Source organism: Lates calcarifer, linkage group LG7_2 (genome assembly GCF_001640805.2).
Source record: "Lates calcarifer isolate ASB-BC8 linkage group LG7_2, TLL_Latcal_v3, whole genome shotgun sequence".
Lineage (NCBI taxonomy): Eukaryota > Metazoa > Chordata > Actinopteri > Centropomidae > Lates > Lates calcarifer.
The window spans coordinates 13,628,270-13,650,814 of record NC_066854.1 but is presented as its reverse complement, the minus strand read 5'-3'; the positions used below and the strand labels follow the sequence as shown (position 1 = coordinate 13,650,814).

At 39.0% G+C, this 22,545-nt stretch overlaps 2 protein-coding genes and 1 long non-coding RNA gene across 7 annotated transcripts in view; 1 reads left to right on the top strand and 2 right to left on the bottom strand.

Annotated features, from left to right (window-relative positions):
• Nucleotides 1–22,545, bottom strand: part of prkx (protein kinase X-linked) — a 268,673-nt gene that overhangs the window by 125,483 nt on the left and 120,645 nt on the right. The gene's annotated exons all lie outside the window — the stretch shown is intronic.
• Nucleotides 1,371–20,698, bottom strand: LOC127139108 (uncharacterized). Its single transcript, XR_007809024.1, has 2 exons — nucleotides 20,069–20,698; nucleotides 1,371–1,783 (listed from the first exon to the last, which is right to left on the bottom strand). It is a non-coding gene; the product is annotated as an uncharacterized LOC127139108 (long non-coding RNA).
• On the top strand, nucleotides 4,392–19,783 carry LOC108902583 (uncharacterized). Of its 4 annotated transcripts, none has more exons than XR_007809022.1 (13): nucleotides 4,392–4,570; nucleotides 7,045–7,080; nucleotides 7,911–7,955; nucleotides 8,952–8,975; nucleotides 9,082–9,129; nucleotides 10,895–10,933; nucleotides 11,819–11,872; nucleotides 12,002–12,085; nucleotides 14,830–14,907; nucleotides 17,376–17,416; nucleotides 17,751–17,780; nucleotides 19,231–19,368; nucleotides 19,448–19,783. XR_007809022.1 is itself a non-coding variant. In XM_018704508.2 (12 exons), exons 1-11 carry the CDS (start codon nucleotides 4,507–4,509, stop codon nucleotides 19,344–19,346), a joined length of 618 nt encoding a protein of 205 aa, XP_018560024.1. In that variant the 5' UTR covers nucleotides 4,394–4,506; the 3' UTR covers nucleotides 19,347–19,368; nucleotides 19,448–19,783. The 4 variants fall into 4 exon arrangements, 2 of the variants coding, with proteins under 2 accessions (XP_018560024.1, XP_018560023.1); XR_007809021.1 differs by having other exon boundaries at nucleotides 4,393–4,570; nucleotides 19,517–19,783; XM_018704508.2 differs by lacking the exon at nucleotides 17,376–17,416 and having other exon boundaries at nucleotides 4,394–4,570.

Here is a 22,545-nt window from a genome sequence, read left to right as displayed (position 1 = left end):
TCATCATGCTCTTAGGATTATTAGAGAAAGTAATTATCATTTTGATCTGATGTGATTTTATTCCCTGCACAAACTGTCCCCAGGTCACTTTCATGTATTTGTTACTGAATGTTTCTACACTCATGCTTGTTGGTCTTGGATATTACGTCTGCAGGAGACTGTTGTCAGCCCTGTTTGTCTATATGAATATCTGACAGACTAGTTCAGAGAGCTCAGAGTCAGGGCGTTTCATAACCTTTTTCTACCCATGATGCCTCGTCACATTTCTGACATCAGACTTCTCACATTCTCAAATTGTTTCATCTAGGATTTGAAAATGAGTATCCACTCTTTCACATGAAAAAGTACACAAAATAATAATGAATGAATATATAAATAAAATACAATAAAATAAATACAACTCTCTCTCATTCACCTCTGTTAACAAGTCACATACTCCACTGTCAGAAAGCAGGGATTAAGTGATTGACTGTTGAGTGAATAGCGCCATCCTGTGGACATAAAGGCATTTTAGACTTGGCTCCTGAGATCCTGAAAGGTTTATTCCTGGATTTCCTGGTTCAAACTGAATACTGTCACTGTTACTGTAAGTGTCAGCCTATTCAGTGTGAAAAAAAAACTGACAGCATTTTGACATTTTTTGAAATAGTCCTTTTATCTAGTTTATCTCTTATCTTTCTATATCATCATGTATCTGTCTCAGTGAAATGTTTCATAATTGACTCTTAATGTAGACATAGTGTCTCAGCAGATGTTTTACCTTTTATCTTCTGTTCTATGTTCTTGTTCTCCAGCTGTAAAACCCACTGATAATTCCAGTGGAGGAGGTGAGTCAACAAAGCTGAATCTCCTCGTCTTCTTGAGCATAAAAGAGATATTTCTCTGTCTAATTTTGAATGAAACTACCTCTCTCCATGTGTAATGTTCTCTTGTGGACAAAGTGATGACACTTCTCTAAACTCTTCCTCAGACTGTCAGGGAAATGTGGTCAAAAAACTGGGCACAATCATTGAGAATCAGAATCAGCAGCTCCGCCTGCTGCTGCAGCTGATGGCTCAGTCAGTCAATCAGAGGACCACAGGCTAAGTCAGATCTCTGGGATCCCAAGGTGAGTGTGGATATAAAGGGAAACATTTCTATTTGTTCTCCCAGTTGTGTAAATCAGTTGTTTCCTGTGGCTCTATCAGGCCTGTCAGTTCCAGTCATCCACACCCTCTGCTCACTCTAACTGACTGGACCTTCCTCTGTGTTTTCAGACGTGGAGAGGACGGGTCGACAGCTTCCACCTTCCAGAGGATGCCTCAACATCTTAATCTTTTTCTTGATCAATAATCATTTATTGATGTTATATCTTTATCATGAATTAATAATCTCAATATGTTAATCAACACTATTTAAAATACACAAGTTCTGATGCAGGATGACACTGATGGCAGGGTAAAGATGACTGCTAAGGGACACTCTCTTTAAAGGCATTTTACTACACATTTGATGAATCAATAAAGATAATCATCAAGCTTTAACTCTTGTCTTATTTTAGTTTCATTAACCTTAATAGTAAACCATATTATTTATTTAATGCATGCCAGTCATTAGTTAAAAAAGAGCCCCAGTGATGGGGTGCAGAGTCATTGCAGGAGATGACCAGAGTGATGCTCATCAAGCAGTTCAGATCTGACATATAGAGACACCTACAGTATCCTGCTCTAAAACACAGGAGCTATCATATCATCTGGAGAGCGAAAACAAATTAAATATTACATTTTACAGATGGCAATTAAACCTATAGTGTTGCTGACCATGTGTAAAATGAGCTGTAGATGGAGGTGTACAGCTGTACAGTACATTTCAACAAGAAGGTAATTCAAAGTGCTTTACATAAGGTATAAAAAGGCATCAAGCGAAATATAAAAGCAACAGTAAGACAATATATAAAAAGGCATATAGTAGGAATGAAATAAGAGTAGAATGGAAAATAAACAATAAATAAGAAATAAAGTTTCTGGAGAGAGATAACTGATCTGCTACACAGTGAAGCCTTCAGCCAATCATACACAGGTCCCTGAACCACATCAGCTGGCTCTTCTTCATGCAGAGGAGCAGCGGCTGACGGAGCCTGAAGTGGGCTATAACTCTAAATGTTGCAGGCTCCTCTGTGTTTTAAAGGTGTTATTCTCTCGCTTTTTTGCCTTTGTAAAATAGAAACATCAAAACTACTATATGTAGTCATTTACTATTGTGAGCAAGTTAAACAGAAAAGCAGCTCCTCCTGTTTGCTGCTGCTTCTTTCCTTCCTTTCAGCTGGGTCACATGAACATGTTACCAACAAAAATACTAAGAGAGGAGGATCTCAATCCCTAATTCAAAATAAAATCAGTAACAATGAAGCCTTTTTAAATGCAAACTTTGTTTGTAAGTAACCCCATATAAATAATATACTATAGTATTGCAGATCAGTAGCATAACTCATCTAACATAGTAATCAGAAGATCAACACCAATCAGAAGATCAGTGGTTCGATTCCTGGCTCCTCCAGTCTGCAGATAGTGAACCCCAAATTGCCTCTGATGTGTCATTGGTATGTGAATGTGTGTGTATATGTTAGAAAGTTATATAGAACAAGTGCTGTATGAATGTGTGTGTGAAGCGCTTTGAGTGGTCAAAAAGACTAGAAAAGCGCTATATAAGTACAGACCATTTACCATAATAAACAAAGAGCAGGCCTACATCAGAAATTTACAACAAATATGAGAAAATAATAAAGTACAAGTCATAAAAAAATTCATAATAGAACAGGAAATACGAGTCTTTCCAGCACACACAAAGCCAGGAACACCAGCCAATCAAAATCCTTGTCCCGCCCCCTTCATTTGCATGCACCCTACTAGTGGCACTAGTGACGCGAACTAGTGTGTACAGTTGTCCAACTAGTGCACAATTTTGTTGAACTAGTAAAGGAAAATGACGCATATCAAGGATATGTAATAAATGCTCAAAGGGCTTTCCATATGTCACTAGTTAATGCCATATGCTTACTAGTAAGAGTAGCCATTGAAGTAGTTGGACATAGTCACGAATGAGTGCGCGCAGTTGTCCAACCAGTGTGAAACTTTGTCGAACTAGTAAAGGAAAATGACAACTGATATCAAGGATATGTAATAAATGCTCAAAGGACTTTCCATATTCAAACTAGTTGGACATGAACTAATGCGTGCAGATGTCCAATAGTGCGCAACTTTGTTGATCTAATAAATGCTCAAAGGGATTTTTCCATAATACAAGATGAACACGCGAAGACGAACATGATGGGCTGAGGAACTGAGGCCGGTTGCGTGTTGTTCTACTCCAAGTTTAGAGGAACTGACCGCGGTAACTGATCAGGATTTAAGTGGCTTTGAAGTCTAAACCTGCTCTCTGGAGTGGACTCTAATTTACCATTTACAGTAAAAATGAGGGTCCTCTAATGATCCCCATTAAAACACAACTTTTAAAGTGAAACATATGTCCACTGTTCGTACCGTAAACCGCTGTCTGTCTCGGAGACTAGGACAGTGTCACGAGGTCAGCTCCTTGACCTGCCTGTCAGTGTCTGTTTGTCTCTGTGTTGCCTGCCCCTCCCCCTTGCTCTCTGTCTCTCCTGCTGGGTCTGCCTCTCCACACCTGCCGTGCCTCTACAATCAAGCTCACCTGTTTCCCATCAGCTCGTCACCCTGGATGTACTTAATCCCTGTTCCTGCCTTCGTTCCCTGCCGGATCGTCACTCCTGTTCATGGTTTGTCTTGAGAGAACTTCGGCTCCTCTTTGCCTTGCTAGTCAGTTCGTTACTTACCTTGTTGTCTTTGTCTAGTTCCTGCCTGCCTGCCTGCCAGCCCACCTGCCATTCCCTCCAGTCCACCTGCCAACCCTTCTCTACCCCTGGAATCCTTCACTTGCCGCAGCACCCCTCTCTGGACCAGCACTATCCTGACCCCGTTACACCACCTATTCCCAAATAAACGTTGTTTGTCTTGCAATCTGTGTTCTGCTTCTGGGGTTCCTAGCTCAGTCGTGACAGACAGGAGAGTGGGTTCAACAAGTTACTTTCAGTTCAGTGTGACTGAGACCTGTGCCAAAATTAACAATGAATATAGTTAACATGTATACACTAAAAATCAGATTTATAAGGTCTGTAGCTCTGTTGACGGCGTCGCTCCAAATCAAACTTTTAATTGTGGAAATAGAATAACTTTAAAAAAGGCAAAGTTAGTTGACTAACTGGTAGACTTACTTTGGTTTAATCTAATTGCGGCACATGTGTAACAGAGGAGATACAACGCTAAGGGTTAATCCAACATTTTCTACAGGCCGTGTAACGCCCATCTGAGAGGCCCGTTCCCTGACTCAGACTATAAGAGGACACCAGTCTGGACTGGAAGCTAAACACAGACACATACACACACACAACTACACTTCACTTCAGACTAATCAAAAACTAACATAACAACGAAGAAAGAAGTTCCAGTCAAAATGAAGTTTTCTCTGAGGATCGTTGTACTCCTGGTTCTCCTTGGTGGAACATTAGCAGATATCGGTAAGAATTCTCCTCATAAAGTCTATGTTGTGTAATGGTTATAGGGTGGTTATGGTATGTGTTTTTTGTTTTGCTTTTTTTTTTTACAAGTGTGTTTATTAATTTTCAGAATAAATAATCACACTACAAGAAGATATAATACAGGTGCAAAACAGAACTATCACAATAAGGCACATCTTCAATGAAATACACATCACAGGGCAGTAAGCATGTGTTATTTTGCACAGTCCAAAACGTAAATAATCCGTCAACTCCCTTAAAGAAAAGCATTTCAAAAAAAAAAATCAGACGTATAATAAATACGTACAAGGCAATTTAATTTGTTTATGGTTTACATACAGGGGGAACATGCCTCCAATGCTTTCCTCCCCTCTAAGAACACCATGAAAGATCTCCACATACTGTCAAAAATGAAATATTTACCCTTCAACGTAAAGGTGAGTTTTTCCAGTGCCAGAGAATCTGATTGTCCTGCAAGCCAGACACTAATACTTGGTTTTGTAGTGGATTTCCAAGATTTGGCTATAGTGTATTTGGCTTGTAGCAACCAAAAAAATAATCATAGATTTATTTGCCTTACTAAGGTTATGATTCATCAGAAAAATACCAAGGATACAATGTTTGGGGTCTAATATTAGTTTTATGCATGTAACCTGCAGAATCATATCCATCACCTCACTCCAAAAGGTCTGAATCTGTGTATGCCCTCTCTACCACATTTGTAGCACGTGTCAGGGTTATTAGGGTTGAATTTATTTAGCTGAGTTGGTGTTGCATATATTCTCATTATCCACTTGTACTGAAATAGTTTAAAATGGGTATTTATTGTTTGTGTTTGAGATTTTAAGCAAATCTTTAGCCAGTCCTCAGTGGAAATTACTGAGTTTAAATCCTCACACGTGCCTAGTCTTTTATTATCTGAGGAAATCTTTGATCCTTCCATGATTAATGCATAGAAGCTTGAAGTCAATCCCCTTTTAGGATGTTGATTAGTTGCTATTTCTTCTATTGGGCTAAGTGTAGGTAAAGATAAAGACTTCTGTAACTTAAATATATAGCTTCTTATCTGCAGATAAGAAGAAAAAGTGTTTTGGTTGGATGTCATATTTTTGTTTCAGATCTACAAACAACAAGAGAGTGTTGTTGTCAAATAAATCTGCAATTTTACTAAGGCCTTTGTCTGCCCAAATTTTGAAGCCCATACTTTTTTTTGCCAGGTTTAAAATCACTGTTGCCCCAGATTGGTGGAAATTGAGATAACACAGGTATCCCACCTTTATCCCACCATACCAGAATTGTGTTTTTAACAAAAGGATTATGTGTTAATGCCTTTAATTCTTTTAATTTAGCCGAGTATAGATATTAATTGAGTGGTAGAGGAGATTACATACTTCTTTCCATACTCATCCAGGACCGTGGTGTTTCTTGTGAGAACCAACAAGAGGCGTTATGGTATGTGTCTAGTGTACTTGCCTTTAAAGAGGACGCAGGGAAAGTTTCAGGTCAATTAAAGACTTAAAGTGTTGTGGTGTTAAGCTCTAAGTCCTCTAACTGGGGCTGTGGTCACTGTCCAGTGGTCAGATCCTGATGGTGAACTATGTCCAGTTTTCCATCATGTGGACACAGCGTTCTTCAGCTCTGTGTTCACCACCAGCCTCTGTGTGAATCCTAAACTGTTAGACTGAGAATACATTTGTCTCAGATGATGAGGTCTTACAGGCCCATCAGGAAGGTCACCTTGGACTATTTTGGTTTTGGGGGTATTTGCACATAAATACTGAGGTCTGTTAATGTCCCCCATCAAAGGTTAGTACTAAAGCAAGAAATCCTACATCATTCACCTACATGAAGGTCTAAATTCTAAAACTCTGAGATTTGAATATATTAAACAGCATGCTAAATACTGGCTATGTGTAAGGCTTCATAGCAGAAGGTTGCTTTAGCCCCATGATAATCACAGTGTCCTCACTGACAGCAGTGATCCCTTGTGGTTGTTGTGGTCAGTGTGTTTGGATAAAACCTTATTTCTTGTTTAGTTCATATGAGCAGGATTTTTTTTCCTGGGCTGCATTGGGATATATCCCAGAATTAGAAACAAGTTGTTGTGTGTGTTGTTTATGTGTGACAGGAAAGAAATATGGTTCATGAAGGTCCATTCAATATTTTTAGCCACTAAATAAAAAAAGTGAAAGTCAGAGTTGGCTGTTGCAAAGAGAATTAAAAAGGGTGAGATGAAATGAGATAGTGAAATGTTATGGGGAACTCTGTATGCAGCTCAGGGGAATGCTATTCAACTTTGGCCTGCAGCTAGTTATTGGTGGCTGTGTACAGTTATAGGCAGTTAGAGAAAAGCAGATAAATCCTGTATCTGGTCAGGAGTTCAAACTGATGGATCTGTATGATTTATTGAGGAGCTGATTTTCACTGACTGTCATGCTGATTGTAATGCTGTTCCTTGTGTCTTTCTCGCACAGAGTTTGACCTGTCGGATTTCACTGACGATGATGCAAGTGAGTGACTCTCTCTTTAGTAGGATATTAACAATCAAATCTGGCACCATGTTCATAAACAGACTAATCTAATTAGCTCAGGAAGGGTTCTGTTGGATCTGATCAGACTGTGGTGCAGCCTTATTATTCCTGAAACTGTAGTAACTCGTGGGTTTACAAAGGTTTTTGTAAACTAAAATCCTAAAGATCTCTAAATAGTGACCTCAAAATTCCCATGATTCCCACATGTACAGTATTTTAATACAGCCCAGCTCCAAAGAAACTGAACAAGTATGAAACAGTGACCAAAATGCAGCCCATTATGACTCCATGTTAACCAGCAGTCACTTCCAAGCTGCTGCTCTGAACTAAAATTGTCCAAAAAGTCACTGAATTTGTTGTTGGCTGCTTTTTGAAATAAAGTTACTAAAGGAGTCTGAACAGGTGAGAAATCTGATGACAAAGGTGCTAAGTTAGCAACACTGCCTGTAAACGCCCCCATTCAGCTGACAGTCAGCCGACCAATGGTGTAACTTCAGACAGACAGCCTCAGACATTCACGTTAGTCATTCGAACCATCCATTTGATCTATTTATAGTCTATTACATACTATGGAGTTAACTACAGGTATCTTTATACAGGGAATTCACTCAGTGTATAACTAACTAAAACTGAAGCCTGTTAGCTGAAGAAGACTGTTAGATGTAGATGAAAGCTAGTAAAAGTTGAAAGTTCAAATGGTAAGTCACTTTGCTTTGAATGTAGGAGAAACACTGAACCTCAAGGGGAGGGTGGCTAATGTTGCTTTTCTGTCTGGTAGTAAAAGTGCTCATTTCCTTTTGTTCCTTTAGAACCAACACCTCCAAAACCCAAGGAGCAACCAGAGAAGCCCAATGGTTTGTATCCTCTCACCTGTTAGAGAATGACAGCCAGGGTCAGGTCAGTCTGCTACGACTGTTTCATTGTGTCTTGTATAGAAAGGTTCACAAGAGGGTGGAGTTTTGGTTTCTGAAGTAGAAGGGGACACAGCAGAGTCAGAAGGGTTTGGTTCCTCATCCCCTTCGCCTGCTCAGCTCCCTATCCATAAAAAGCTACACACACATACTGTATATCATATGCAATACTATTTATATACTAGTTATGTCATTCTGTTTATATCATTCTACCAAATAACACATTAAAGACTGCATAATGATGAAATTGACTCACTGACACACTGAACTGCACAAACCATCACACTATGACCCGGATGATGCCTAGTTGCTGTTATGTGAGTGCACACTGTTACCTGAGGTCTTCAACAGCCATCTTTTAGATGTTCTCGCCTCTTCTGTAGATACTCATGATTCCGAGAGGGATACTCACCTGATTGACTGCTGAGATCTTGGGGCACTGTGATTTTGCAACACACAGCTTCACAAAATAGTTCACTTAGAAACCAGTGTTTTCACATTTTAACCATATTATCTAAACCACTTGTTAAAGAAAGTTAGAACAAGACACTGGAGTTCATTGATACTACTAACAACAATAAATGGTGTTGATGATCAGGTTAATGGCTTGAAGATGATGATGACTGATGAACAATCTCAACAAGGCTTAAAGTTGTAAAGAGGCTGTAAATGGTCTACATCTATGTGAATGGAACAGCTCGGTTTGCATTGGGACGGTTTGTGTTGTGTTTTAAGCTGCGCTTTTCATTGTGGCTCAGGAGGTAGAGCGGTCGCCACCATCCTTCCGATTGGTGGTTCGATCCCCAGCTCCTCCTGCTGAAGTATCCTTGGGCAAGATAATGAGCTAGATACCTGTAGCAGGAGCGCTTTGAGTGGTCGATAAGACTGGAAAAGTTCTATATAAGTACAGTCTGTTTACCATTTACTTCTCCCCTTCAGGTGGATTGGACCTTCTAGATCCAGGTAAGAAGCTTCATGTTCATGTATTTAGATTTTTCAGTTTTTTGATTGTTATAAAGATGTTTAAGATGTTTTCTTCTCCTTGTCCACATAAATAATATCTAATCAGATGTGGTACCAACCAAGAAACCCAATAAACCAAGTTCTGGGGATTCTGGTAAGTCACTTAACGTTTTTCACAGACCTAGAGTTTTCTAGCCATGTGGGTCCATGTACATAACTGCCAATGGATTTTCGTTCTTGAGTGGGAAAACAGATGACAAGCCTTTTTCCCTTTTCTCATTTTGGAGTAGGTAAATGGAAAACAAAAAAAGAGCCTTTTTACAAACAATGAGCAACTACGATCTTTTCATTTTAATTTTATGTCAGCACAAGGAAAATGAGAAATCAGTTACGGGTTGTTTCATTGTGTTAAATTATTTTTATTTATATTTTTAACTGATTTCTAATTTTTTCTGTGTTAACATAAAACAAACAAACAAAAAAACAAATACAAAAATACTAGTCATACTTCGTTTTCAGATTTAATTGTTCTACTTGAGGATAACTTCTTTGGGATTCCAACTTCACAGACCTCCAACAGCACACAGCAACAATAATTGGGTTTTCAAAAGGATCCCTTACCTCTTAGTTCAACTTGGATTCTCAGGTCACTGGTGTGTCTTTGGTCTCCGTTGAAGTTTATTGCCATCCCCGTCACGGCACATTTGTTGAAGAAAAACTCTCAAGTCCTTAATTCAAAGTTTGCTGTAGTGGTGGTGATTTGTTGGTATTTTCTTTAAAGTGAGAGATCCCCCCATTGGGAATCCAAACTCAGTTGTCCCGTCATTCAAATATTTTAAACTTTTATCTCCATATTTCCTTCTCACAACATCCACAGTTGGTCCCTCCAGAGGTCTCACCTCAGCGGACTTCTTACTCCCCATTCCAAATGTGGAGGTTGTGCATGACTACTTACAATACAGACGTCTCTGTAAGGACCACTTTGTCTAGTGCTACAAGTAATAAAAAGCAGGTCACTCTGTTCTTAATGCTTCAACATGAGAAAAGCGGGTCACTCTGTTTAATGCTACAGGTGAGAAAAGCAATTGATTGTAGATAGTATGAGGAATGGAAATATTATGCCAAATTAAACCCAAATTTTAGATAATAAAAAGGGACTTAAAAATGTCAATATTTCAGTGCTCACCTTGCTGAATTGAGTTCGTGGAATCCCAGCAGCAACGATCTGGGCGTCAGTGATCAGTCCTCCCTTCTCTGAAGAAGATTTTAAGGTTGGAGGCTGGAAAGTTTTTTTGTCTTCCAGGATAGCCTGTCACTGTTCGCACTCCGTCCCAGACGATTGCTTGAGGGATCCCACTTCTGACACCAAATTGTTGTGGAAATTTTCAGCTGCATGGTGAAGAATGAAATAGAGACTTCTGTCGGCCGACAAAGTTTTATTTTCCTTGCAAAGAAAAGGTTAATCACCACCCGAGCGGTCAGGAGATGGCAAAAGACCCTGAACATAGGGACATCTAGACCTTTATACCTGAGGAACACCCCTCAAGGTGAACAAAGGGTCATTGATCTTGTTGCCCTTTGGCACCCCTTTGTCTGTCACCAGAAGTGGCACCCCACCCCTAGGGTGATCTTTCACACTTGGGGTATCCTACAGAATTTACATCTGATGAGAATGTAAATAAGTAAATGGGTTAGATGTCACAAATGGTTACAGATAAAAAAAATTTGCCATTACAATGGTAAGTCGCTTTAATGTTTTTCAAACACCTATTTTTTTCTAGCCATGTGATAGTTGATGTGATGATGTTTTTGTGATCCATTAATATATTTACTTGTGAACAAGTTTTGCCTACTAATGTTTGAGGAAGATAAGTGGTGAAGTATTACTTGGTGAGTGTTTGTGTGCTTGTGTGTTGTAGGTGGCTTTGATTTAAATCTGGAGGATGATCTGGGTTCAGGTAAATCTGTCAGAGACTGAAGCTGATGGTGGAAAGTCTCTATACAAGCTCTTTTAAAAAGATATTTAAAAACAAGATTTTTGCCTAGGTCAATTGACTGTGATAAAACCACAAATAGTGACTGACCAGCTGTAGCTCAGCATCTGTAACTAGGCAACATTTTTACACAAAGTTACAGAACCCTTTATGTTAGACATAGGTTTAAGAAAATAGCAACGTAAAAGAAAGACAAAACATCAGATAAGGTAAGCTAGTCAGAGTGATACTCAGCACTGAAAGAGTTTGGATGGTATATTATTTTATTACTATCTTCAGAATCAAGAATGCAGGACCATTCCATGGAAGGAATAGATTAAACAGTGTGTTTGTCTGCTTTGTTCAACTGTGTTACATTAGTTAATGGTGTTACAGGTTACGTTTAAAAAAGCATCAGTCCCATACATGACGTTAGATCATAGCATTTTACTGTCCTGCTCTAATGGAGTTAGGAACATTTACACTCCTTCAGCCTGAGCCAAACTTATCATCTAAGCTAGTGTTACATTCACCAAACACACTGGTTAGCCATCACGCTAAACTCCTTTTCTTGTGATGTTAAAAATGAAACATTTTCTTTGAAAGACAAAAAATAAATTATAAATTTGACCCCAGTCTTTCTTGCCCAAATATGTAAACAATGCAGCTGAACAGGGTCATGTTACATTTCAGACCAAAAGATCCTGTGACTGAAAGGTAGAACTAGGTAGAGCCACAACAGTGGAGAAGCTGTTCAAAAAGAAGACTACTGACTGTGCTTGTTTCATTTTGATTTCTGGCCTGTCCAGCTTTTCTTTTACTTTGAAAATGATTCAGTTTATCATTATGATAATGTATTTGCACCCCCAGACACCAACCCCAAACCTGACAAACCTGTTGTCAAACCACGAAAGAGTGGAGGAGGTGAGTCTTTCAAACTCATTTCTTGTTTTTAGGACTTCAAATTTTGAATGGATCTTAAAGAACAAGACCATGTTTTTATTTCTTTCAATAAATCTCATTTTCATACTTTGTTCTGTTGATTTCTTACAGATGATGGTGACCCTGACTTGTTTGATATTATTGGTGGGGACTACAGGCCTGATGGCGGCCGTTCAGGAGGCCGTTCAGGAGGAGGTAACACATCACTTTGTTTTGGGCTTTTACCTGTGGTACCAATTGCGTGATCAAATGTCACTTTCATGCATTAGACAGTGAGCATACTGCAGAACATCATAGTAAAATAATACATTATTATGACCAGCAGGACAAAGCTGTAGCTAAAGCTTATCCGTTATTCACACTATGGGTTATATAAGGTAGTGTCAATGTTTAAATGTGAATTGCAGTATGAACCAAGAACAGCATTAGAGTTTGCAGAATTAAACATGCAAACATGTTTCTGGAAGAACTGGTGATTATATTTTATTCTTCTCCACCATTTTTTTTTTTGACTTTTTACTGTGGGACTTGAAGATCTAACAATTTACAGATGGTTTGCACAAACACCCACAAACTAACAATATAGATTTTAAAGAGCTGGGACACAGATGGCCTTTTCTACTCTCTGTAATATTAAATGTATACTTAGCAGCTTGTTTGTGTCCCATCTATAGTAACATGCTGGGTGCAGTACTTTGGATTCTCCCCAGTACTACTCATTAGGCTTTTTTTTTTCATTGTTGTGTTTGGTTGTCCTTCACTACATGTGACTCATCTGAGCTTAGTGTTACAGGGAAGTGATACAACATTTATTGAATGTCATGGTAACTCTGACAAATTCTGATATGATTAATTATGTAGAGGGTCATGTAGGTCACTTTTTCATGAAGAGCATGAAAATACAGAGGTGAAAGTAGTCAGGCACTGTATGATGTGGTTTCATGCCTCTTTCCTGTGAACTACCAAAGTCTCCAGCGTGCAGTTTTTTTCTGTTCATAGAAACATCAGATCTGTGTCACATGACTTTTCCACTGTGAACACAGAGTAGACGATGAAGAAACAGCAGAGTTGCAGAGATCCTGAAAATACTGACTGACACGTGTGAGGATAAAGCACTGACCAGGGGATGTATCATGAGGAAACAATCAATGACGAACATGCTGTGACTCACTTGTTTTCAGTCTAAAGTACAGCTCATGGGATATTAGCTCTCAGGAGCTTTCATCCAGCAGCAAATACAAATACAGAATTACATTACATACAGGATAGCCTGTCACTGTTCACACTCCGTCCCAGACGATTGCTTGAGGGATCCCACTTCTGACACCAAATTGTTGTGGAAATTTTCAGCTGCATGGTGAAGAATGAAATAGAGACTTCTGTCGGCTGCAAAAGATTTATTTTCCTTGCAAAGAAAAGGTCAATCACCACCCGAGCGGTCAGGAGATGGCAAAGGACCCTGAACATAGGGACATCTAGACCTTTATACCTGAGGAACACCCCTCAAGGTGAACAAAGGGTCCTTGATCTTGTTGCCCTTTGGCACCCCTTTGTCTGTCACCAGAAGTGGCACCTCACCCCTAGGGTGATCTTTCACACTTGGGGTATCCTACAGAATTTACATCTGATGAGAATGTAAATAAGTAAATGGTCATCACAAATGGTTACAGTTTACAGAAATTTGTCATTACAACGGTAAGTCATTTTAATGTTTTTCAAAGACTTAGTGATTTCTAGCCATGTGATAGTTGTTGTGATGTTGTTTTTGTGGTCCATTAATATATTTACTTGCCTACTAATGTTTGAGGAAGATAAGTGGAGAAGTATTACGTGGTGAGTGTTTGTGTGCTTATGTGTTGTTGGTGGCTTTGATTTAAATCTGGAGGATGCTCTGGGTCCAGGTAAATCTGTCAGAGACTGAAGCTGATGGTGGAAAGTCTCTATACAAGCTCTTTTAAAAAGATATTTAAAAACATGATTTTTGCCTAGGTCAATTGACTGTGATAAAACCACAAATAGTGACCGACCAGCTGTAGCTCAGAATCTGTAACTAGGCAACATTTTTACACAAAGTTACAGAACCCTTTATGTTAGAAATAGGTTTAATAAAATAGCAACGTAAGAGAAAGACAAAACATCATCAGAAAAGGTAAGCTAGTCAGAGTGATACTCAGCACTGAAAGAGTTTGGATGGTATATTCTTTTATTACTATCTTCAGAATCAAGAATACAGGACTATTCCATGGAAGGAATAGATTAAACAGTGTGTTTGTCGGCTGTGTTTGCTGGCTAGCTCACTGCCTACAGTTGACCTGTTGTCAACCCACCGAAAGAGTGGAGGAGTCTTTCAAACTCATTTCTTGTTTTTAGGACTTCAAATTTTGAATGGATCTTAAAGAACAAGACCGTGTTTTTATTTCTTTCAATGAATCTAATGTATAGAGCCAAACCAACAGTGACTGTTTCGTCCTAACACACCCTGTATGTGTGTCACAGTCTGATGTATCTTCCCTCTCAGAGCCACAGAGATCCACTGTTTGACTCAGTTTGACTCACCCCCACACACACTGTCCTGCTGTCCCGAGTACTCACTACAGCACCGCATGTGGATTCATCTGCTGTTAAAAACTACAACAGCTATTTAGGAAATTACTGAGCCTTTAAAAAAATGAAACTAGATAGTTGTGACGTGTGTTTACAGGGGCTGAATGGGGAATGACAGTTGTGGACGACAGATGAAATACTAAATAACAGCAAGTTTATCCTTAATGTCATCCAGGAGGAGAGGTGTGGATAAACTGTGTTTAGCCTGCAACTGGAGACTTTAGTGCTCTAATGTGTATAACTATAATTATACTGAGATATAATTCAGAACGTGTATGAATTGTATGTGAGTAGCATGATTGGTTTTCATACATTGTTCTGTTGATTTCTTACAGGTGGTGGATCGTTTGGTGACTCTGACTTGATTGATGTTACTGGGGACTACAGGCCTGATGACGGCCGCTCAGGAGGAGGTAACAATTCACTTTGTTTTGGGCTTTTACCTGTGGTACCAACTGCGTGATCAAATGTCACTTTCATGCATTAGACAGTGAGCATACTGCAGAACATCATGGTGAAATAATAAATTATTACGACCACTGACAGGTGAAGTGAAAAACATTGATCATTGTGTAACAATACAATGTTGAGAAACTGAGAAACTGGTTCTGGTATTTATCTTGATGTTACTTTGACACATACCACCGACTAAATATTTCTCACCAGGGGCAGAGGCCTCCCCCAGCAGAACAAAGCTGGAGCTGGAGCTTATCCCAGCTGTCATTGCACAGGGAGAACATGCAAACTCCACACAGAAAAGCCCCAGGCTTGAACCCAGAACCTTCTTGCTGTGAAATGATAGTGCTAACCACTCCACCACTGTGCCGCCCAGGAGAACATTATATTGTGGCCAAATAATCAGTGTTATTCTCTTCACCTGTCAGTGGTCATAATGTTATGGCTGATCAATGTATATCTGATTTGTACATCCAAATGATGTTTTACAGCTCAACACAGTTCACACTATGGGTTATATAAGGCAGTGTCAATGTTTAAATGTGAATTGCAGTATGAACCAAGAACAGCATTAGAGTTTGCAGAATTAAACATGCAAACATGTTTCTGGAAGAACTGGTGATTATATTTTATTCTTCTCCACCATTTTTTTTGACTTTTTACTGTGGGACTTGAAGATCTAACAATTTACAGATGGTTTGCACAAACACCCACAAACTAACAATATAGATTTTATAGAGCTGGGACACAAATAGCGCCTTTTCTACTCTCTGTAATATTAAATGTATACTTAGCAGCTTGTTTGTGTCCCATCTATAGTAACTGGGTGCAATACTTTGGGTTCTCCCCAGTACTAATCATTAGGCTTTTTTTTTTCATTGTTGTGTTAGGTTGTCCTTCACTACATGTGACTCATCTGAGCTTAGTGTTACAGGGAAGTGATACAACATTTATTGAATGTCATGGTAACTCTGACAAATTCTGATATGATTAATTATGTAGAGGGTCATGTAGGTCACTTTTTCATGAAGAGCATGAAAATACAGAGAGCTTTGTGTGAAAGTAGTCAGGCGCTGTATGATGTGGTTTCATGCCTCTTTCCTGTGAACTACCAAATTCTCCAGCGTGCAGTTTTTTTCTGTTCATAGAAACATCAGATCTGTGTCACATGACTTTTCCACTGTGAACACAGAGTAGATGATGAAGAAACAGCAGAGCTGCAGAGATCCTGAAAATACTGACTGACACGTGAGGATAAAGCACTGACCAGGGGATGTATCATGAGGAAACAATCAATGACGAACATGCTGTGACTCACTTGTTTTCAGTCTAAAGTACAGCTCATGGGATATTAGCTCTCAGGAGCTTTCATCCAGCAGCAAATACAAATACAGAATTACATTACATAAAAACATTCATTTGGAAGGATGTAATTCCTCACTTCTTTCTTCTACCAGAGAAGGAAAAACATGATTAATGATGGCTACATTATCAATGCACTAAAGCCCTTTGCCAACAGATGCCTCGCATATAAGGGCGGTCCAATGGTCCTTTTTGCTTAGGAAGGTTCCTAATCGAGTGGAAGTATCTCAGTGGCAGCCATGATAAGAGTTGGTCCAATTCTCTAAACATTAAGGAAAGGAACCTCAGTGCTTCCTTACTCATCTCCTTTAGCACAGGAATACACTGGATCTTCCTTTATGAAAGGAAAGGAGAGAATGCCGTCCCACAATTCCTTGCAGCAGCAGTGTTTAAAGCAATGCACCATCGCAGTTACACAGCGGCAGATCCACAAACATGTAGACACAACAGAGGTCCTGTTTAATGTTTGTGACATGATCCAGAATTTAAGTAGACCCTAACCCTAACAAATGTTAACAAATTATAAGAAGGGTGGAAGTGCCCATAACAGGAAACCACACATTACTGTCTGACTTTAAGTTACACTGGACCCATTGCACAGTTCCTTTTTTATCGTTATTTTAATGGCTCAACTTTCTCAACTTATACATGTGTTTCAATGTTATTACATTACCAGTGTTGGACAGGAAACCTTATTGAATTGTAGCCTACAGCACCGAGTTAGTCACTGTACATGTCTTCCACATGTTAAAAAAAAAAGCCTAGTCTAAGTGCAGTCGAATTCTCTAAATACTGTGGTTCTCTTTTCCTTATTCCACATACCACCATTATATATAGATAGATAGATAGATTTGTATCATGTTGGGATTGGAATTTTCAGCAGCATTGTTAAGACTTCAGATATTTGATCAGTTGCATTTAGTTAAATTTGACCTGACAAACCTGGCTTCTTTGAGGATTATCTGACAGGTAGCTTGCATTTCACTGCGGTATATTCTTCATATTGGTGCCCCAGGTCTGGTTTCTCTGGCTAAAAACCTGCTACGATTGTGTGTCGTTGCAGATCCAGACCTTCCGTGGGCCCAAATCCTGAAGATGCTAAATGTAATGACTGCTAAAGACTGGAACCCATCTGAAGCTGACTAATTAACACATTAAATATATCTCCTTCGTTTAATTGGTAGAAAACATTTCACGTTTATTGTACAGGTGTGAGAATGTAATCAGTCTTCTCACCAACTCATCTAACCTCTGACCCACCAGAGAATGAATAAGTTTATTTTACAAATGTCAAACTATTCCTTCAAGGCACAGTGAGAAAACAGACAGGGCTGTGAGGCTTCCTGTTTATACATATCTCAATACATTTCTATCCTCAGGATCCAAACCCACCAAACCAGGTTGAATACTAACATATGTTTTTCCTGTTGTTCCATAGATCTCAAACCTTCCACTGCTCCTGCAGACAGTGAGTCCACAACACTTCATTGCACTCCTTTCCTGCCAACTGTTGACAGATGGGTGACAAATGACAGTAAAAATCAATATGTATTGGTAGTGTACTGGCAAGTCTCCAGATCAGCCTCAGTGCTCCTTGTCAGAGACTCTCTGGGGGATAAACATAGTCCCTCATTTAGTCTTCTAATGATGGTGGAGGAGAGACTCTAAAACCTGCCACAGGTGCTCAGCTGGTTGAGTTCTGGTGACTGTGAAGACCACAGCATATGATTGACGTCATGCCCATACTCTACCCTGTATGCTCAGTGTTTTTCCTTTCATTCGTCCCCTGTCTGTAGGTATTGATTGAGTTAAATTTAGGATAAAGCCAACAAAGTTAAATTATTAATCAACCTCATTGGTATCTTGACTGTTGGTAACTTATTAATCCTAAGAGCATGATGACTAATCATGCTTTTAGGATTATTAGAGAAAGTGATTATCAGCTGCTGATTGTGGCATTTTGATCTGATGTGATTTTATTCCCTGCACAAACTGTCCCCAGGTCACTTTCATGTATTTGTTACTGAATGTTTCTACACTCATGTTTGTTGGTCTTGTGATTATTACGTCTGCAGGAGACTGTTGTCAGCCCTGTTTGTCTATATGAATATCTGACAGACTAGTTCAGAGAGCTCAGAGTCAGGGCGTTTCATAACCTTTTTCTACCCATGATGCCTCGTCACATTTCTGACATCAGACTTCTCACATTCTCAAATTGTTTCATCTAGGATTTGAAAATGAGTATCCACTCTTTCACATGAAAAAGTACACAAAATAATAATGAATGAATATATAAATAAAATACAATAAAATAAATACAACTAACTACTAAATACAAAAAAGTCACAGACTCCACTGTCAGAAAGCAGGGATTAAGTGATTGACTGTTGAGTGAATAGCGCCATCCTGTGGACATAAAGGCATTTTAGACTTGGCTCCGGAGATCCTGAAAGGTGCAGAGGCTCAGGTTTTATTCCTGGATTTCTGAATACTGTCACTGTTACTGTAAGATGAGTCAGCCTACTCAGTGTGGGAAAAAAAAATGACGACATTTTGACATTTTTTCTAATAGTCCTTTTATCTAGTTTATCTCTTAGCTTTTCTGAATATCCATAAATCAGTCATGTATCTGTCTCAGTAAAATGTTTCATAATTGACTCTTAATGTAGACATAGTGTCTCAGCAGATGTGCTGTGTGCCTCTTTTTACCTTTTATCTTCTGTTCTATGATCTTGTTCTCCAGCTGTAAAACCCACTGATAATTCCAGTGGAGGAGGTGAATCAACAAAGCTGAATCTCCTCTCTTCTTGAGCATAAAATTTTGAGATATTTTTCTGTCTAATTTTGAATGAAACTACTTCTGTTCTTACCTCTCCATGTGTAATGTTCTCTTCTCACTTCTCTAAACTCTTCCTCAGACTGTCAGGGACATGTGGTCAAAAAACTGAGCACAATCATTGAGAATCAGAATCAGCAGCTCCGCCTGCTGCAGCAGCTGATTGCTCAGTCAGTCAATCAGAGGACCACAGGCTAAGTCAGATCTCTGGGATCCCAAGGCGAGTGTGGATGTAAAGGGAAACATTTCTATTTGTTCTCCCAGTTGTGTAAATCAATTGTTTCCTGTGGCTCTGTCAGGCCTGTCAGTTCCAGTCATCCACACCCTCTGCTCACTCTAACTGACTGGACCTTCCTCTGTGTTTTCAGACGTGGAGAGGACGGGTCGACAGCTTCCGCCTTCCAGAGGATGCCTCAACATCTTAATCTTTTTCTTGATCAATAATCATTTACTGATGTTATATCTTTATCGTGAATTAATAATCTCAATATGTTAATCAACACTATTTAAAATACACAAGTTCTGATGCAGGATGACACTGATGGCAGGGTAAAGATGACTGCTAAGGGACACTCTCTTTAAAGGCATTTTACTACACATTTGATGAATCAATAAAGATAATCATCAAGCTTTAACTCTTGTCTTATTTTAGTTTCATTAACCTTAATAGTAAACCATATTATTTATTTAATGCATGCCAGTCATTAGTTAAAAAAGAGCCCCAGTGATGGGGTGCAGAGTCATTGCAGGAGATGACCAGAGTGATGCTCATCAAGCAGTTAGATCTGACATATAGAGACACCTACAGTATCCTGCTCTAAAACACAGGAGCTATCATATCATCTGGAGAGCGAAAACAAATTAAATATTAAATATTAAATACAAATAAATATATTACATTTTACAGATGGCAATTAAACCTATAGTGTTGGTGACCATGTGTAAAATGAGCTGTAGATGGAGGTGTACAGCTGTACAGTACATTTCAACAAGAAGGTAATTCAAAGTGCTTTACATAAGGTATAAAAAGGCATCAAGAGAAATGTAAAAACAACGTAAGACAATATAAAAAAAGGCATATGTAGGAATGAAATAAGAGTAGAATGGAAAATAAACAATAAATAAGAAATTAAAATACAAGAGCAAGTTTCTGGGAGAGATAACTGATCTGCTACACAGTGAAGCCTTCAGCCAATCAGGAAGAAGTGCTGTTGTCACAGAGTAACTGCAGAAGACTTTATACAGTCTCTCTGTGTCACACACAGGTCCCTGAACCACATCAGCTGGCTCTTCTTCATGCAGAGGAGCAGCGGCTGACGGAGCCTGAAGTGGGCATAACTCTAAATGTTGCAGGCTCCTCTGTGTTTTAAAGGTGTTATTCTCTCGCTTTTTTGCCTTTGTAAAATAAAAACACAAAACTACTGTGTGTAGTCATTTACTATTGTGAGCAAGTTAAACAGAAAAGCAGCTCCTCCTGTTTGCTGCTGCTTCTTTCCTTCCTTTCAGCAGGGTCACATGAACATGTTACCAACAAAAATACTAAGAGAGGAGGATCTCAATCCCTAATTCAAAATAAAATCCTACAACAGTTACAATGGAGTCTTTTTAAATGCAAATTTTGTTAGTAACCCCATATAAATAATATACTATAGTATTGCAGATCAGTAGCATAACTCATCTAACATAATAACCCCATAACAAGCAAAGAGCAGGCCTACATCAGAAATATACAACAAATATGAGAAAATAATAAAATACAAGTCATAAAAAAATTCATAATAGAACAGGAAATACCAGTCTTTCAAGCACACGAAAAGCCAGGAACACCAGCCAATCAAAATCCTCGCCCTGCCCTGCCCCCTTCATTTGCATGCAGCCTACTAGTGGCACTAGTGACACTGTTAAGGACAAAAATATCCACTAGTTACACTAGTAGGCATTTTTGGACTTTACTAGTATTACTAGTGAGGCTAAAAGTGTTTACTAGTAGTACTAGTGAGCGCCAAAATGCCCAGTAGTAGCACTAGTAAGGCTAAAAGTGCTTACTAGTACTACTAGTAAGCATAAAAATGTCTACTAGTAGCACTAGTAATGTGTCTTTGACTCTACTAGTACCACTAGTAAGGCTAAAAGTGCTTACTAGTAATACTAGTAAGCACAAAAAAGCCTACTAGTAGTACTAGTTGTGCTAAATGCTAATCAGGAGGCGGGTAGAAGAGTGCATTGAGGATTTCTATTGGCTCTAAAGTTTCAAATAAAAAATGCAGACGAATCAGAGCTCAGGATTTTGTTAATTTCCCGCCCACTTCATTTGCATGTGATGCACTAGTATTACACGTTGGCCTGATGAAATGCAACTAGTGACACTAGTGGCCGTACTGTGCAGCTTACATGTTAACTAATAAAGGCCACTAGTGGCACTAGTAAGGCGTTGTAACCTTACTAGTATTACCAGTAAAGCCAAAAATGCCTAGTATTTAACTAGTGGGCATTTTGTTCTTACTAGTACAACTAGTAAAGCCCAAAATGCTTACTAGTAATACTAGTATTATTAATGAGGTACAAAATGTGTCACTAGTAGTACTAGTAGGGGCAAAATGTCCACTAGTTGGAGTGTTTTGACCTTACTAGTGCTACTAGTGAGACAGGAACGGGGGCGTGGAAAGTGCCCATTTTAAAACGGTTGGTTGAAGTTTTGGCCAATGAGACTTATGCCGACATATGGAATATGCCGAATTTTGGCCAGTATGTCCCGCTATTGAAAAATGAAATATGCCAAATAAATAGTCATATGTTACGTGACATATAAAATATGTTGACAACTGAAAGGATAAGTCTGAGAGGGACAAAAGCTTTCGATTCGGTGCATTATTGATCAACAGTGTGTCCGACGATAGTTACCAGACTGTATTGACAAAAACGGCAATTTTGCCAAGCAGGACACATGAGCTGCGGGGATACCGCTGCCCCGATCGGTTAGTTAGTTTGTCTTATTGTGTAACTTTCGGTGGTGGAAAAAGTATTCAGATACTTTACATAAGTAAAAGTGCCCCACAGTAACTTAACAAACTAACAAACCGAGGCGGCGTTACATCGGCAGCCCCTTTGTTCTGGTCGCTTAAATTTGTGTTTTTACCAATGGAGTTTGGTTGAGATGAAAAAAAAAAAATAGCGACATTCAGATCTGACTTGCAGGACATTGTGGTCGTAGAGGAATTGAACACTCTGGGAGCTGACGATGCTCCAGAGCCTCTTGCTCATGGTTACATACTGCACTTCCCTCTGTAATATAACTTTATCTAGTAAAGGAAAATGACGCCTGATATCAAAGTTATGTAATAAACGCTCAAAGGGCTTTTTCCATGATATAAGATGAACATGCCAATACGAACATGAT

Coding starts and splice junctions, on each gene's coding strand:
- LOC108902583 (XM_018704508.2), top strand. CDS start 4,507: ATGAAGTTTTCTCTGAGGATCGTTGTACTCCTGGTTCTCCTTGGTGGA. Junction 7,956..8,951: donor GCAACCAGAGAAGCCCAATG/GTTTGTATCCTC, acceptor TCTCCCCTTCAG/GTGGATTGGACCTTCTAGAT. Junction 9,130..10,894: donor ACCAAGTTCTGGGGATTCTG/GTAAGTCACTTA, acceptor TGTGTGTTGTAG/GTGGCTTTGATTTAAATCTG.